This window comes from Hyposmocoma kahamanoa, unplaced genomic scaffold (assembly GCF_003589595.1).
Source record: "Hyposmocoma kahamanoa isolate Upper Pololo Valley unplaced genomic scaffold, ASM358959v1 63, whole genome shotgun sequence".
Taxonomy (NCBI): Eukaryota; Metazoa; Arthropoda; class Insecta; order Lepidoptera; family Cosmopterigidae; genus Hyposmocoma; species Hyposmocoma kahamanoa.
In genome coordinates, this window is record NW_020653851.1 from 15,827,031 (window position 1) to 15,841,877 (window position 14,847).

Consider the following 14,847-nt stretch of genomic DNA (forward strand, 5'->3'; position numbering starts at 1 on the left):
TGATAATTGCCATGTGCATGTAATTTCACCAGCACCTTACCTCTTTAAACTTTGTTTTTTTATTGTTGTGATCAATCCAGAGTTGTGATTGGTGAAAAATATGACTCAATAATCATTGACTTACAATTATATGGACGTCGGGTCCGCGCTAAAAAGTGTCCGCACTTGTAAGGCGCTAAAATCGTATACAGAGCGCGACACTCCGCTTTAGTCTTCATTTGTTCTACAGACAGCGCGATACTGCGATGACATTACAATTTAAATTTCGAATAGGTTGACTTGGGACATTTTTTTCGTGGTTTTTGTATTAGACCCGTCGTCCATTTATTTGTAAGTCAATGTCAATAATATAAATGCCGGAAAGAATAAGGTCAATGAGCTCAGCACAAGCGCAGAACAAATATAAAAGAAATAAACTTTACTTAAGTAAATTAGTGACGACGGAAACAAAAATCAAAACAAAAACACGTTTAATTGATTAATTTGTATTAAGACTAGAGATAAAGTCAGCATCAGTACATTGTATCAGTAACATTTCTTTACTGGGCTACTTGTGTTATTTTAAATTAATGTTTAAAATATTTAATTTTACAATAATCAATTCACAACTACTACAACGCGAGTATAAATTTAGCACGCAATGGAAGGTGAAAGTGAAATATCAATATTTCAAATTTTGTAATTCTGGACGGGACAGTGTTTCAACTTTGTCGGTAAAACAATTATTTTTAGCGTCCTGTATACTTAAGTACAATGTTAAGTAGACATATTACATAATATGTATAAGATTATGTGCACTGACATCCGTATTTTACTTAAATAAAAACCACTCGAAACAGTGTAGTAGTCTGAGGTATATCACACACACTACAACGGCCTTTATTCAATTTCATTGTATATAAGTGGTTATAATTGTTATATAATTCGAAATATTCAGCAAAATAGTGTACCATGATTATCATATGCAAATGTAAATTGCTGCTTATGCTTACAATATTTAAATTTAAATTTGTTTAACATATTTTTTCTATAGCACAGCCATTTATTTTTCAACATTGACGCGATCTTAGTTTGTTCTTAGTGTATTGTCTTCAAAAAAGCCAAAAAAATCTCGTAAACTGGAGTATCATTTGTTTCCTCATTCTATATCTAGCTTTAATTACACTACGACATTTCCAATTGTATATCTTTTTTATTCTCCCGTTTTTCTTTTATATGCAGGAGTATCATATCTGGTATCCACGTAGCCAGGAGTACTATAAGCAGCAAGTTCTGGGCTGTGATACAAATGATATAGCTGTCTGTATAATCTCTGATCCATCCGAGGAAATACCCAGCTGGGGGAACAATAATTCCCATGGTCAACATTCCTAAACCTACAGCGGCTGGGACTTGTTCAGGGCGACAGTTCTCAGAAATGGCAATGTTTCTTGCCACAATGATCATACTCCTCCCAAAACCGTACAGGCATGACATCAGCATGAGAACTGATAAATCAGTCTGATACGCCAGAACTGTAAAGAACAGAATGCATTCATTAATTCGGTTGTAAACATTATGTAATGGTAATGTTTGTTCATAGATCTCAACAATGCTGTATAGATGGTTAATATGCGTAGTTTTTTTAAGTAATAATACACGCAATTAAAGAATATACACAATTAAAGAATAACATACAATCGTACTCTACATATCATAAACCCATATGTGATCATATGTTAAAAGTGCTTTTGTCAGTCTTAAAAATAATACAAAGTAGGTACATGAAACGGTTTATGTATGTATGCAAAGTAAAAATCAAATAATATTATATCACAGGTAAGCAAATTATACTTGAAATCGTCATACTGATTTAACTCTACTGCTCATTCGTAAGGCAGATTCCCATGAGAATAATGAGCAAGAAACTCCAGGGGTTGCTCTTTGTAAATATACGTTTGAGTACATTTATCATTGCAATATTTAATTTAAACATCTTAGATCGAGAATACCTGAAAGAGCTAAACGGGTCCCTACCGCGGATTTTTGTCATCCAAGTACTCACAACTTGTATAATAAATAACCTTTTGTATAAAGTTTTTGTTTCACAATAGTTTTAAACCTCGTAAATGACAAATTTTGAATATCAATCGAAATCTTATTATAGAAGCGTATGCAATTTTATAACTCCTATTTAAGCATATGATGGTCATGACTTACGGAGCCGAGACGTGGAATATGACGGTCAAACTGGCTCACAGATTACATGTCGCTCAGCGAGCTATGGAAAGGTCTAAAGGACAAAGTCCGGAACGAAGTTATCTTATATAAGACTAAAGTTGTGGACATCGTCCAGAAATGTAGCAAGCTGCAGTGGGCTGGCCACATCTGTCGCAGAACCGATGACCGATAGAGTAGACGGGTTCTCGAGTGGAGACCACGTCTCGGCAAACGTAACGTAGGACGTCCACCTGCAAGATGGACCGACGATCCGTAGGTCGCGGGAAGTGGTTGGATGCGGAAAACGGGTGATCGGGCACTATGGCGTACACTTGGGGAGGCTTATGTCCAGCAGTGAACTGCAATAGGCTGATTGATTTAAACATAAAAAATTATCGACTAGTTTCGTTCGTACAATCTTTAAAGATGAGTTGTAATTTTGCAGATGTAGTCTTACTACACCAAAGGTGCCAAATATCTTACCATTGCACAAATTACATCTTTTAAAACCATCATGTACTAATATTATGCTAAATTCATCGAATAAAGATTTTCTCGGAAAGCACCTTAAAAAATCGAATATTTTTATATTTTTAAGACAAAACACGTAACTACGATATGAAAACAGTGTTATCTTTGGATTGAAGGATTTGTTATTTACGCTTCTTCCTTTTGCGTGTGTTTATGTACCATTGATACGATTTAATGTGTCGATTTTGTCAGATAAGGTAACTGGGTGCTTCGGAAACAATATTCATTGTTGATTAATGTATATGTCATTGTTATAAGATAGATAATTGACATTAAAGACAAACAAAAGTCCTTTTAAGTGAAAAGTAGCCTATTCATTCGTCCGCGACAAATTGTTTCTCATTATTATGTCATTTACTATGTTACAATTGGTCATTTACGTGTTAATGTTACAACTGAGCCACGTGAATATTATGAGGAACAAAGTCCCGCAACACGTGTCGTCTGTGCCGTCTGGTGACGTCACATGACGTCACTGGAAATATTATATTACTTTTCCCAATGTTTGATATTGTCAGACAGAGCGATGTAGCGCGACTATACCAGTCATGTATACTATACATGTCATTCAGTTGAATTTGTAGCGGGGCATTTGTTACTAAATGAATATACGGCACAAGCCTACTCATCCATCCTCGAGTGATACGCCTTCACGGGTGCCTCTGGCCTTCCCGGACATGGGTATGGACTCGCCGAGGTTTGTGGTTAGCTGTAGGGATGGACACGTCTGTCTGCCCCAGTAACATGTGGCTGGGGCGTTCATCCCGCGTGCAGTTAGCGCGTCTTAGTAGCGGTCTAGACGAGGACCTAAGGCGCAGACACGCGCGAGTCACGTGATGATGAGCTAGATATCCTATAGGTTTCAGGGTACTGGACAGATGCTTCGGCATCGGGAGGAGAGCGTGTCACGGCTCCGCCACTGAAGAAGAGATTTGGTAGTAGACTTTAGCAACCGTTAGTTGTGCATAGTGAATAGAATATAATAGAATACGTTAATTTGCCAGAATATAGTAATGATAAAGGTCTAAGTAAAATTAGGTACGTTGTATTCAACCTGGAAGCAGATGTACAAATATTAATTTCATGTTCGGTTATATACTGTTAATTGCACTACAAATTAATGTAAATTTGTATTTGAAAATTCTAAGTATTCTTCATTATTATAGAAGCAATGTGTCAAAAGCCATTTAGTAAATTGAAATTTAAAAGTATATACTTGTAATAATTTCACTTTATTTGGTAAATTGTTGAAAATTATTATACACATCTTGAAGTTTTCTTTCTTCTTTTTTTCTTTTCTTTGTTCTGTTTCTTTTTTCAGTTCATATAAATTACTTTATGGCAACGAGGTTGGTACAAAAGATTCATAATTTTTGCTCTATTCTGCCTTTGATTAATTTCACCATGTGTTTTGAAATATTCAAGATAAGTTTTGACAAATACTCAGATATCCCTAATGTACATGCATGGCAAAGGCAGTATGTTTAATTTTTTGAACAACAGTTTACAGCTGTTGTCGAACCACGCACCGCAGATCGCCCGAACACATTTCTTCTGAATCTTAAACGCACTTTCTATGACTATGACTATACTTCTATATTTCTATGAATTGCCCCACAGTAAAAAAAGACCGTAGCTGAGCACGGACGAAACGTAGCCGTGATACGCCGTCAACGCAGCTTCTCGTGAAACAGTTTGCCTTAGTCTTCGTAGAGCGTAAACAAATCTATTTAGCTTCTTTGCAAATCTTTCTCTTTTCAGCTTAAGTGCATGTCAATTGCGAGCGTACCAACAGCTCCGTTACCTATCTGGACAATAGGGAGGGCGCTGTACATGTACCCGGGGCAGTTCACCTAAGGCGCTAGCCTTTTGAGAACCGGATGAAGTCTGTGCAACGGGCTGATCTGAGGTCAGGACCTAACTGATAAGATACCTGTGTGGGCTTGCTTGCACAGGTTATAGTGCCCCCCCCGCATAACTAAAAGGTTGATAGGGAGGGTCACTATAAACAAAACTTATGTAGAAAGATATGCTGTCCGTAACCTAAAAATAACTTGAGAATGTTTATGAATGGCTTATAGCATAAACCGTATACTTGTACAAGTATTGAAATGGAGGTATACATTGTAAATGGCATTGGGTAAATACGTTTAGAAACAAATCTATTGTAATATTTTAAATTGTTTACAACGTAATATAAAAAGCAAACTTTGAAGTTTGCTTTTTATATTTTTGGTTGTTAAGGATTTACGGATGGATCAAGTGGCGTTCACGAGGTACATACCTACTTCCTAACAAATAATATACGGAATGACGCAAGATGAGAACTTATGAGTACTACTTACTTTGTCTAACTATAATAAGCCAAACGGAAGTCATAATGAGCATCCATCGCGCTTTGATGCGGTACTTGTCTTGGAAAATCGGCAAGATGAGACGTCCCGCAATATCTGCGCCTGCGATGGCCGACATGCACATTGCTGTTTTCTGTTTATCCATATTTGCTACTTTCTGTAAAAGAAAACTGAAATTATGATGTTGTCGTACTTGCGTATTAACACAAGTACAATAACTTAATCGTGGATTATCATCGTTTCCGATTGAACTACTCTAAAAACCACTCATCTTTTTACTTTGATAGTAATTTTAGTGTACACAACAGAAAATTGTCACAAGTTTTAAGGTAAGATAAAAAACCTCGCGATTATAGATAACAGTCTTGACGTCTCGAATTTCTAAGAATTTGATCAACGACAAGAGAGATTCATCGAGTTCTTAGGTTTTCACGATACTACACAATGGAAATAAAACTATTTTTCGTATGTACTTGTTTTTTTTTATACAAACGAATGTTTTGGGTAGTCTACTATGTCAGTTAGCCGTGATCAAGGGACCTATAAATTTGTTTTGAAAAAATAAACACGCGATTTAGACCCAAAAAAGTTACTTATTCGATAAGAGAGACTATCTGTATTCCATCAATTCATATCAATTTAATCTTCAAGTAGGTACGTTTTCCATAGAAACGTGTATGGAAGTAATGATATTGTAATCTACATAAACTACGTCACCGGATGCTACACTGTTTTTCTGAAATTATTTCTAACACGTATGTTAAATAGGTAAATATTACAAAGAAAATGATTCCAAATGCGAGACGTAATTTAATATTTGTAATGGTGTAATATGAAAAAATACCAAAACAGAATTGATAAATAAACTTCATACTAGATTTAGATACTACTTTTTTAATGAAAAGTAGCAGGGGAACGAGCAGATGAACCACTTAAGGTGGTCATTGTCACATATGGATCTGCAACACCTAGCTGCTTATGCGTCGCCTGTCTTTGATGGCCCTGTTGATTCGCTTTTCAAGAACCCCATGACTTACCGCAAAGGAAATAATCAGGAGAGAGACCATTCCATATCTTACAGGTTTGAGGACGGAACGAGTATGATGCCTGCGTGGTCTTAGGATGGCAGGAAGTGTCATGGTGGAACGCGACCATGGTTCGAAGTTCCTCTGAGCTTCCGTTGTGCAGAAAATAGAACACGCACAGACTAAATTTCGTAGACTAAGGGACTCCAAACTGCCAGTGAGTTTGGAGTCGTCGACAACACGAAAAGTCCGATGTTGGAAAGGAGTCAACTGATTCAAGTTGGTAATGGATCGAGTCCAATGCATCAAACGTTCACGTGTAATCCGAAGGCAATAACAATTTCATTCGAAATTCGTACAATAATTTCATTGAAATTCTATGAGTGGTTTACTATAATTATCACAAATATATAATAATTCTGAGATTACCTGAAGGAATAATGGGAACAGCATACTAAAATTTTGAATTGATGTTACAGATAACGCAGTTCCGATGAGAATATTAATAAATCTCGGGCTGGACAACAATGACACATCGAACAAGTCATAGAGTTTCTTGAGCAGCGTCTTCTTCATTAAGGGTTCTTCAACATTGTTGTTCATTCCTAGAAAAATACAACGCACAATGACTTTGGAATATCCGTGTTTAATTAATTATGGTCCTTAATTATTTTATATTACGTTTGTTAGAATTTTATATGGGTGAAGGTTTTTGTTTGTAATATTATATTGTACAAGGGATTTCGCAAAGCTGAGTATTTTAAAAAAAAGATTTCATCTAATAAAATATTGAAATAGATCGCTCTACATGGTGATAACTATGCGTTAACAAAACAAAGCGGTAGCGTAAATACCACTCCGATGCAAAACGCAAGAGTCGGGGTGGGAGTCGTCGGGAAGGAAGCTTGCACGTTTGACCTTACTATCATACTACCAAATACAGACTCTAAGTGTCAGAGAATACAACAAAAACTATAAAGTTTATTTTTGGTAAATTTGATGTTTTTAAAAAGTCATGGAACAAAAGTTGTTTATGATGGTAGTAATATAGTCCTGCAAGGTTAGTTTTTTAGTAGTTTACAAAATAACCTTGTTATATATATGTATGTGTGTAGAACCAACAAACCTTTATAAACGCACCGGCACATTTAGCATGACACTTGTAAAAACCCCAAAATAATGCAGTGTTTTTTCAAAAGACTGGCCAGTTAATTTGTTTTTTTGAAGTTGAATATTTTGTACTAATACAGGGTATATGTCATTAGAAGTAGTTGGAGGGTCAATTTTCGTTCTTGAAAACATTATTACTTGAAAAAGCTTTTTTTGACGTGGATTTAATCAATGTTAAAATTATTAAGCTTTCAATCGTTTCTGCTTTGTAACAAATGTAAAAAATGTATGTTGCTTAATTTCTTTCAATAAGGGTTGAGTAAAGCTGTACAAGTCAGTACTAAAAGATGTTAAAACAATTGCTACTTTATGTCTAATTCTTATTAATTTAAATATAAACTTTTTATAATTAATATATTTTCACTTTTTTTTGTTCCGTTAAATATGATAGTATGTGTAGATTCATATCTATAATACACCCCCATAAAAATAAACCTTGAAATCTTCAAATGAAAAACATTTGTTTTTCATTTGAAGGCAAATAAACCAATTGCTATTGGCAATTCGTATACAAATTGTAAACAAATACACTAATAATGAGGAACATTCCGCTACTCTCAGACGAGATGTTAATTGTGATATAAATTACCTTGGTGTGTCTGATTGATTTTACTCATTCATCAATTCAGAGTGACAGTTATTTGGATTATTCCATTTGTTACATACATTCGTAATTAGCTTGAGAACACACTAATAAGCCACGTCCCAAATGAAACAAGGGTTATTAGTGAATTCAAACTATTTGAGAATGAAAGGCATTCTCCGTGTAAGGCGATGTTCTGTGCCGAATGTACGGTTTTCGAACCATGTTTTCTTTTATGTGTTCGGATATTCTTAAATCTCTTTTATGAATTTATTTAAATAAATGATATACCTTCGACATCCCAGTACTCGAACTGATTACGCTAAACCACACCTAAATAATGCCTATTCAGTCTCGCGCCTTGGAAAGGTCCAAGTTATAACGTTCAGTAGAGCTAGCTCGACAAGCCACGCGCGAGAGCGACATAAAGCGCGAGACCTCTTTGCGAGAATAGCGGCATCTCGCACTTTATGTCGCTCTCGCGCTAGTCGCGCCCTAGTGTGCTAGCCCTACAGGTAACTATAGGTAAGCAGGGAATGCCTGCACACTGCTGCCATAGCCGTTCACCATATAAATGTGGAAGTGTAACGCTTCGTACGAATAGATCTTTGTATTCGTTTTTTTCCTTTTTTTTAAAGCAGTAAGCGACACCTTGTGTGAGACTTATGAAGCTTCACACTCAGCCGTCCAAGTTTGGCGTGGTTGCAGATTCTCGTCCAGGCAGATCGAAGGCATTTTTCTTTATATTCGACCTTTGGATTAATAATTATAACAACTGGAGTTATTAACTAAAGTAACTGATAACTCACGTATTCAAGTCGAATTTTTACCACCACCAGAACCAGTAGGGCTAGCACGATAGCGCGATTTGCGCGAGAGCGACATATAGTGCGGGATTTCTATGCAAAAGTAACAATACCTTGCGCTTTAAGTCGCGCCCTATTGTGTTAACCCGACAGTCCGTGGTCCTGAATCATGAGATTCCGCAGCAGTGACTCGACGGAAACTGTTCAGTCGGTTACGTCAGTTCAGACTTGTTCGAAACATGCCGAGCAAAAATTCGACTTAAATACGTGAATTAGGTATCCGTTAGCTTGGTTCTATATCTGAATCTCACTGTGGTTTTCTATTTTATAATAAGTAGTGGAGTTATTTCACAAAAAATACATGAATACAACAGTGATAAGCTGAGTAAATTGCTGCATAAATCACGTAAATATTTTAATGTTCTTTTATTTTATTTTTTTTATTATTTCTCTATTTATTTTCTGTTTATATGCGTGTCTGAGCTTGTACAATAAACAGTTTTTTTCTTCTTCAGTCTTATAAAAGATATTGATAATCAATCATATGTAAATGAATATGTAAGTTATTTCCGTTATTTCATTTTCCTTAAAGTAATCCTTTCTAAACGAATATATAAGTTTTAACTTACCGCTAGCTCCATTTTCGACTGCTTTCATTTGTTTCTCAGCAATTAAGTCTTTGAAACTGTGAGATTTCTTAGTAAACTGAGGCTTTTCTTTGTTATTCGTAATACTAGGTTCCGTCGAACGACGTCCTCTTTTGTAAGTAGCATCTCCATTGGTATGAGATATTTTATTTATCACAATGTCTTTATGTTTATTTTCTAATAATTGTAAATTTTCATCGACTACTACTTCCTCTTCTATCTCCTTCATATGCCATTCGACTGGATGAATCAACAAAACGCCTGCGATCTGAAAATGTTTTTTTCTTATATTTGACTAAAGTATTTATATTATTACATGGTCTAAATTCAAATTCAAACCTTTATATCTGACATAAATGTCCATACTATTGAGTACTTAGGTTTTCGCGATTGTTACACTTAGGAGATGAAACTATTTCCGGATTTAAATGCGTGTATTTGTTTTTTCAAACAAACCGACGTTTCGGGCCCTATACAAGTCCCATGGTCACGGTTGACCATGACCAACCAAGTCAACCGTGACCATGGAACCTGTATACTATATACTGTTAGTAAAATGTTAAAATCTCTTTACTAGATTCATCCAAACTTTATATTATAATATTATAAATGCGAAAATAACTCTTTGTTAAGTTTTCACGCCTAAATTGCTGAACCAAATTCGATGAATTTTGGTATAGAGATAGATGGAACCTAGGAGAAGGACAAAAATAAAACTTGAAGGGGTGAAATAGTGGTTAACGTTTGTATGAAGAGCCAATCATTTCACAAGTAAGTAGTACAGTAGGCTACTCGAACTACTTATTTTACGCAGGCGAAGTCGCAGAGAAAGATATAAAAAAAATTCTTTGCTGAGGTATGCTTTTCTTTTCGAGGATTAGAAGATTAATCAAAATAAAGGATTAAGGGAACAATGAACATACAGATATTTATTTGTTCAACTTCTGTATAACTCACCCCGTGTAAACTTAAAGCAGACAGCATCAAGCATGCTCCTCGAAACCCAAAGTTTACCAGTAGGTAGTGGACTAAATGCGGCATTACAGTTTGTCCCACACCTGTGCCCGCGTTAGCTAAGCCGACCGCTCGGCTCTTTCGAAGATGAAAGTAGCTATTTATAGCGACGAATGATGCATTTTGAATGAAACCTAGACCTAAACCTGAAAAGTAAAAAATAATAAAGCATTTAGGTATTCATTTTATGGATTCTTTAGGTTTCAAAAATATTCCGTTTACAAATGTGGGTTCTAAATAAAACCAGTAGAGATGACCCTAAAAATACACATTATGTCTACTGTTATTTGTTATAACATTATATTATAATCCGAAAAATCATCATCAACGACATATTATTCGTCCTATTACTTAACACAGGTCTCCTTTATGAAGATAGTTTAGGCCATAATGCGCCCAGCTGGGCTTTACGGGATTTGGACTTCGCATCTTTTCCAAGGTTTGTGAGCCTTCTTCGAAATTCAGGTTATATCGCGATGTTCATTCACTATCAGCGGGAGGTATTGCTACTAAACATTTAGAAATGTACGTAACGTAGAAATTCAAGTGTAGCAACAAAGATGTAAACCGTCCAAAAATCATTTTCCCTTAACCGAATCATCTAATCTTTTATCTGTTTACACATGTGGTTCATTTGTTCAAAGAAGTTGTAAGTTTTGGTTAAACTGTTAATTAATTTGTTTACACACTATAAAACCCAAACAATGTTTATATTTACTACACACACAATGACTTATCTAAATGGAAACGTCTTACCTAATAATATTCCATACGTAAACACCAAGTGCCAAATATTTGTAGAGAAACCACTGAAAAATATTCCTAAAGTACATGAGCAGGCTCCAATAAATGCGACAAATCTTGTTGATGTCAATTTAACTACAGCTCCTGCAATCGGACCCCCAAAATTGGTCACAAACAACATTGTACTTAATACTAGGGCTGCCCCTTGAGTGTTATGTCCCATTGCTTCTAATGCATCTCCATACAGCAAACTGAATAGAGATAACATTGATTGATTGAAAATCTGAAAAGAAAATTGACTTATCAATATTCAATTCACTTTTTAAATAGATTGACGTTTTGGATTTGATGATTATTGCCAGTTCGAGGAATAATATTGACTTTTAAAAAATTATATCAAGTAAAGGGTCAGGAGCAAGTCTCATTACAATAAGACAAGTAAGGCAACTCCGGCACATCAATGCCTATACTTCGCTCGGATTTATCCACAAAACGCATAAACCAGATAAGTAAAATCAGTAATGTGGAGAAAAGGATGAAGACTCAGCCTTGCTGATTTTCAGTCTTCACCTATAGCTATTCGATTGCGGCATTAGATCGGCAAGCGGAGTGTATATTAAACACCAAGTAATTATACAGAGACTGTTTGTGTTGCACTATATGTAAAAGGTATAAAAATGTTAAAATTGTGAAAAAAAAACGTAAACTTTATTTGTTTAGTTTTGGCAGGGGATATAACCACGGACCAATTGCTACTCGATTTTTGCACAGACAGGAGCCATTGTTTACACATTTTTTTAAAAAAGAATACAGCGCTTTGGCATTTTTTACCGGAGGCGGCAAGTTATTCCAGTACTTGCTCGCTGCGAATCGGAAGCTGCCCCGGAATAGAGTTAAGCGAGGAATAACTAGTAAACGTAGATGTGGGTACCGTTGAGATTTGACATTACCACTGTATGACAGGTCACACCAGTTAAGTTTTAGGTTTCAGGTCACTCTAGATATTTTCATTATTGGTAGTCTGTTGTATTTACAGGTCAAAAACATAGTTTAAAAAAACGAAGATTCGTCACAATATTCATAAGCTATATTGAAATAACCTTTGTTAAATGCCGTACTACGTATTGATGTTTTTATACTACCATAGGACTGGTTTCTCGATTATGGGAATAAGACTATGAAATAGAAATGCAATGCCAAACAATTCTGAATTTGATTCATTCTTGCTCAAACCACCACAAACACAACAATTAACATGTCTACTATTTGATATAATTTTTTAAACACCGAGTGAACCTTTCAATTCTGTAATAAATGGCATGTGAGACGATCCGTGCTATGTTACGTGAGTGCACCGCGAGATTATGCGAATGTGTGCGTCTATACAAGGCGCACGTCGTGCGTGCACACATACAAGCGGCGCTGCTACGTTTTGTATGAAGTTACCCTGCTTATCTTACTATACTATGAACAAGTCATGCGCCTGGTAGTAAGCGACCCGCCTACATAGGTTACAAATATTTTGATTTGACAATTAGGACGTAAAGAATCTGCACAATAAATCCAAATTCAGTTTTTTTTGTATTTTTTGAGCGTTTGGGAATTTGTTATTGTATATCTAACTGTATCATTCAATACGTCTCACTATCAGACATTTAAAGATACTGAATAGTTTAACCACGTCGCTGATGGTCTTATGGGAGTCCGAAGTTTGAGGCAACTTTGTGTTTTTCAAAGATAATGTTATCATTAAAAAAAATTTGTTTATTCCGCAACTGTCAATGAATATTCTTTTTAATATTTTACATGAGTCAGTATCTTCCGGGTATCCTTCCAGTTTCTCAGGGTAAGCCTTTTGCTTTCTCGTTATGTCCCAGTTACCTTTCCTATCATCACTCCTTCCATATTCATGCAGTCAGACTTTGGAGCACACTTTCTATTACTGTCCATGAAAGCAAATCGTTGACTATTTTCAAAATGAAATAATTATAAATAGTTATAATTTATAAGTTTTTGTATCACATAATATTTGTTTTGTTGTGCATGTAAGCCCATTATTTTAATTATTCTGTTCTGTATTTAGATATGCAGCAAAGAATTTTTTTTAGAAATAAGCAGAACCTTTTGTTTGTGTTATCTTTATATTTAATGCGATTTGTGTATTTTTTTCTAAAACAATAAACGATTAAATAAATAGATTTTGCTATTTTAAATCAAGTTTTTAAAAAAATTTAAGGACCTAAAGTAAAAACAGTGTCTATTTTTAGACATTTTAAAATACCGAGATTCACTCGTCTAATTTTGATCGGAAATTCACCCCGCAACTTATTATAGCAATATCATTTTCAAATATCAACATTTAACAATAGATAATATAGTACGTGGCTTGTATTTATTGTGTGTACGCAAAACATACCAGTGATCACGCTGTTGTTTGCGTGTTGATTATTGCATGCGACAGATGATAAATTTGTTACGAGAATAAAGGAAATGTGCATCACCGTACCAAATCTGCCTTGGTCTACTGGTATATATATAAGTTTCTCCAGAAATGCAGGACTTAACATAACAGAACGCTAGGCAGATGGCTTCACCACTGCCATCACATAAAAAAATCAAAGCAAAGAGCGACGTTGCTGTCCATCTTTTAGTTCTACGACATCAGTAATAGGATAGATCCAATCGTAATGTGGGTAACCTCAATTGTGTATTTTTCACTATCTATATTTTTATAAGGGCAACGTGCATGTATAATTATCCAATCTACATGCCAATTTACAATTTTATCGGGTATATTCCAAAATCTGTGATAAGCTAATTTGATACATCCTTCCTTATTAATGAACTTCTGCAATGACATTTAATAATCTGATTTAATGTTCACAAATAATGAAATTTTTACAATGAGTGGACGAAATGAATCACGGGGCGAAATAACACTTGTCCAGTTCTGTTAAATTAGAAATAGAGAATGTTTAGGGTCCTTAGACTATGGAAACCTTATGGAAACCAAAGGACATGTTATATTGACATTATATAGATCAGACGTTACGTATATGATGCATTTAGATGTTGAAAACATAAACATTTTATTGTCTTTGTTTAACTACTGCGTGCCGTTGTAAGCCAAAAGAGATAGCACTACATTGATTGAAGGGAAGTACATCAAATGTCAAAACCAGTGTTTGGCCAAATATTTTAGTGAATTATTCCTATGAATTGTAATGAAATGGACAAAAATATTGACACAAACAATTAAGTACTGATAAAAATGCGATAAAAATGCAGCATTAAGGGGTAGAAAGCAGTAGAAAAAACGGAAATCAACCGAATGTTACATTACACCGGCGTTATTTGCGTCGGTGTTATTTTTCTGCCTATAAATCATACAATAGCCCAAATATCTGATGAAGTTAGACTCCTTTAAGTAGTTTATTGATAAGTTTTGCTGAATTTTGCTTTGATTACTTTAAATTGCCTGTTTGTTAGTATATTTTGAAGATTGTTGACGATTATTTTGAGATAGTGTTGTTCTAGAAAGCAGACATATTATCGATATTCTGTAATTAAAACAATTCACTATGAGGTTTTTATTATTACATTATTATTATTTTTAAAGTTTACTTACAAATGAAAAAAAAAGAAAGTGGTGGAAATTATAGGACTGGGGAACATAAACATTGGATCAAATACCATCTTCGTTGGTTCGCTCCATTTTGAAAAGTCAAAATTTAATAGAACTTTCCATGTAACTAGATTACATGATAATGCAAT

The 14,847-nt window shown here is 35.0% G+C and overlaps 1 protein-coding gene across 1 annotated transcript in view; it reads right to left on the bottom strand.

Annotated features, from left to right (window-relative positions):
• Positions 1-245: 245 nt before the first annotated feature.
• LOC113230197 (monocarboxylate transporter 9-like) overlaps positions 246-14,847 on the bottom strand; it is a 19,599-nt gene continuing 4,997 nt past the window's right edge. Inside the window, exons 3-8 of the mRNA XM_026464005.1 lie at positions 11,086-11,356; positions 10,273-10,475; positions 9,298-9,583; positions 6,539-6,714; positions 5,076-5,241; positions 246-1,514 (exon numbers count right to left, since the gene is read on the bottom strand). Coding sequence (XP_026319790.1) covers positions 1,165-1,514; positions 5,076-5,241; positions 6,539-6,714; positions 9,298-9,583; positions 10,273-10,475; positions 11,086-11,356 — 1,452 coding nt within the window. The 3' untranslated portion in view covers positions 246-1,164. The remainder of the gene's footprint in view (positions 1,515-5,075; positions 5,242-6,538; positions 6,715-9,297; positions 9,584-10,272; positions 10,476-11,085; positions 11,357-14,847) is intronic.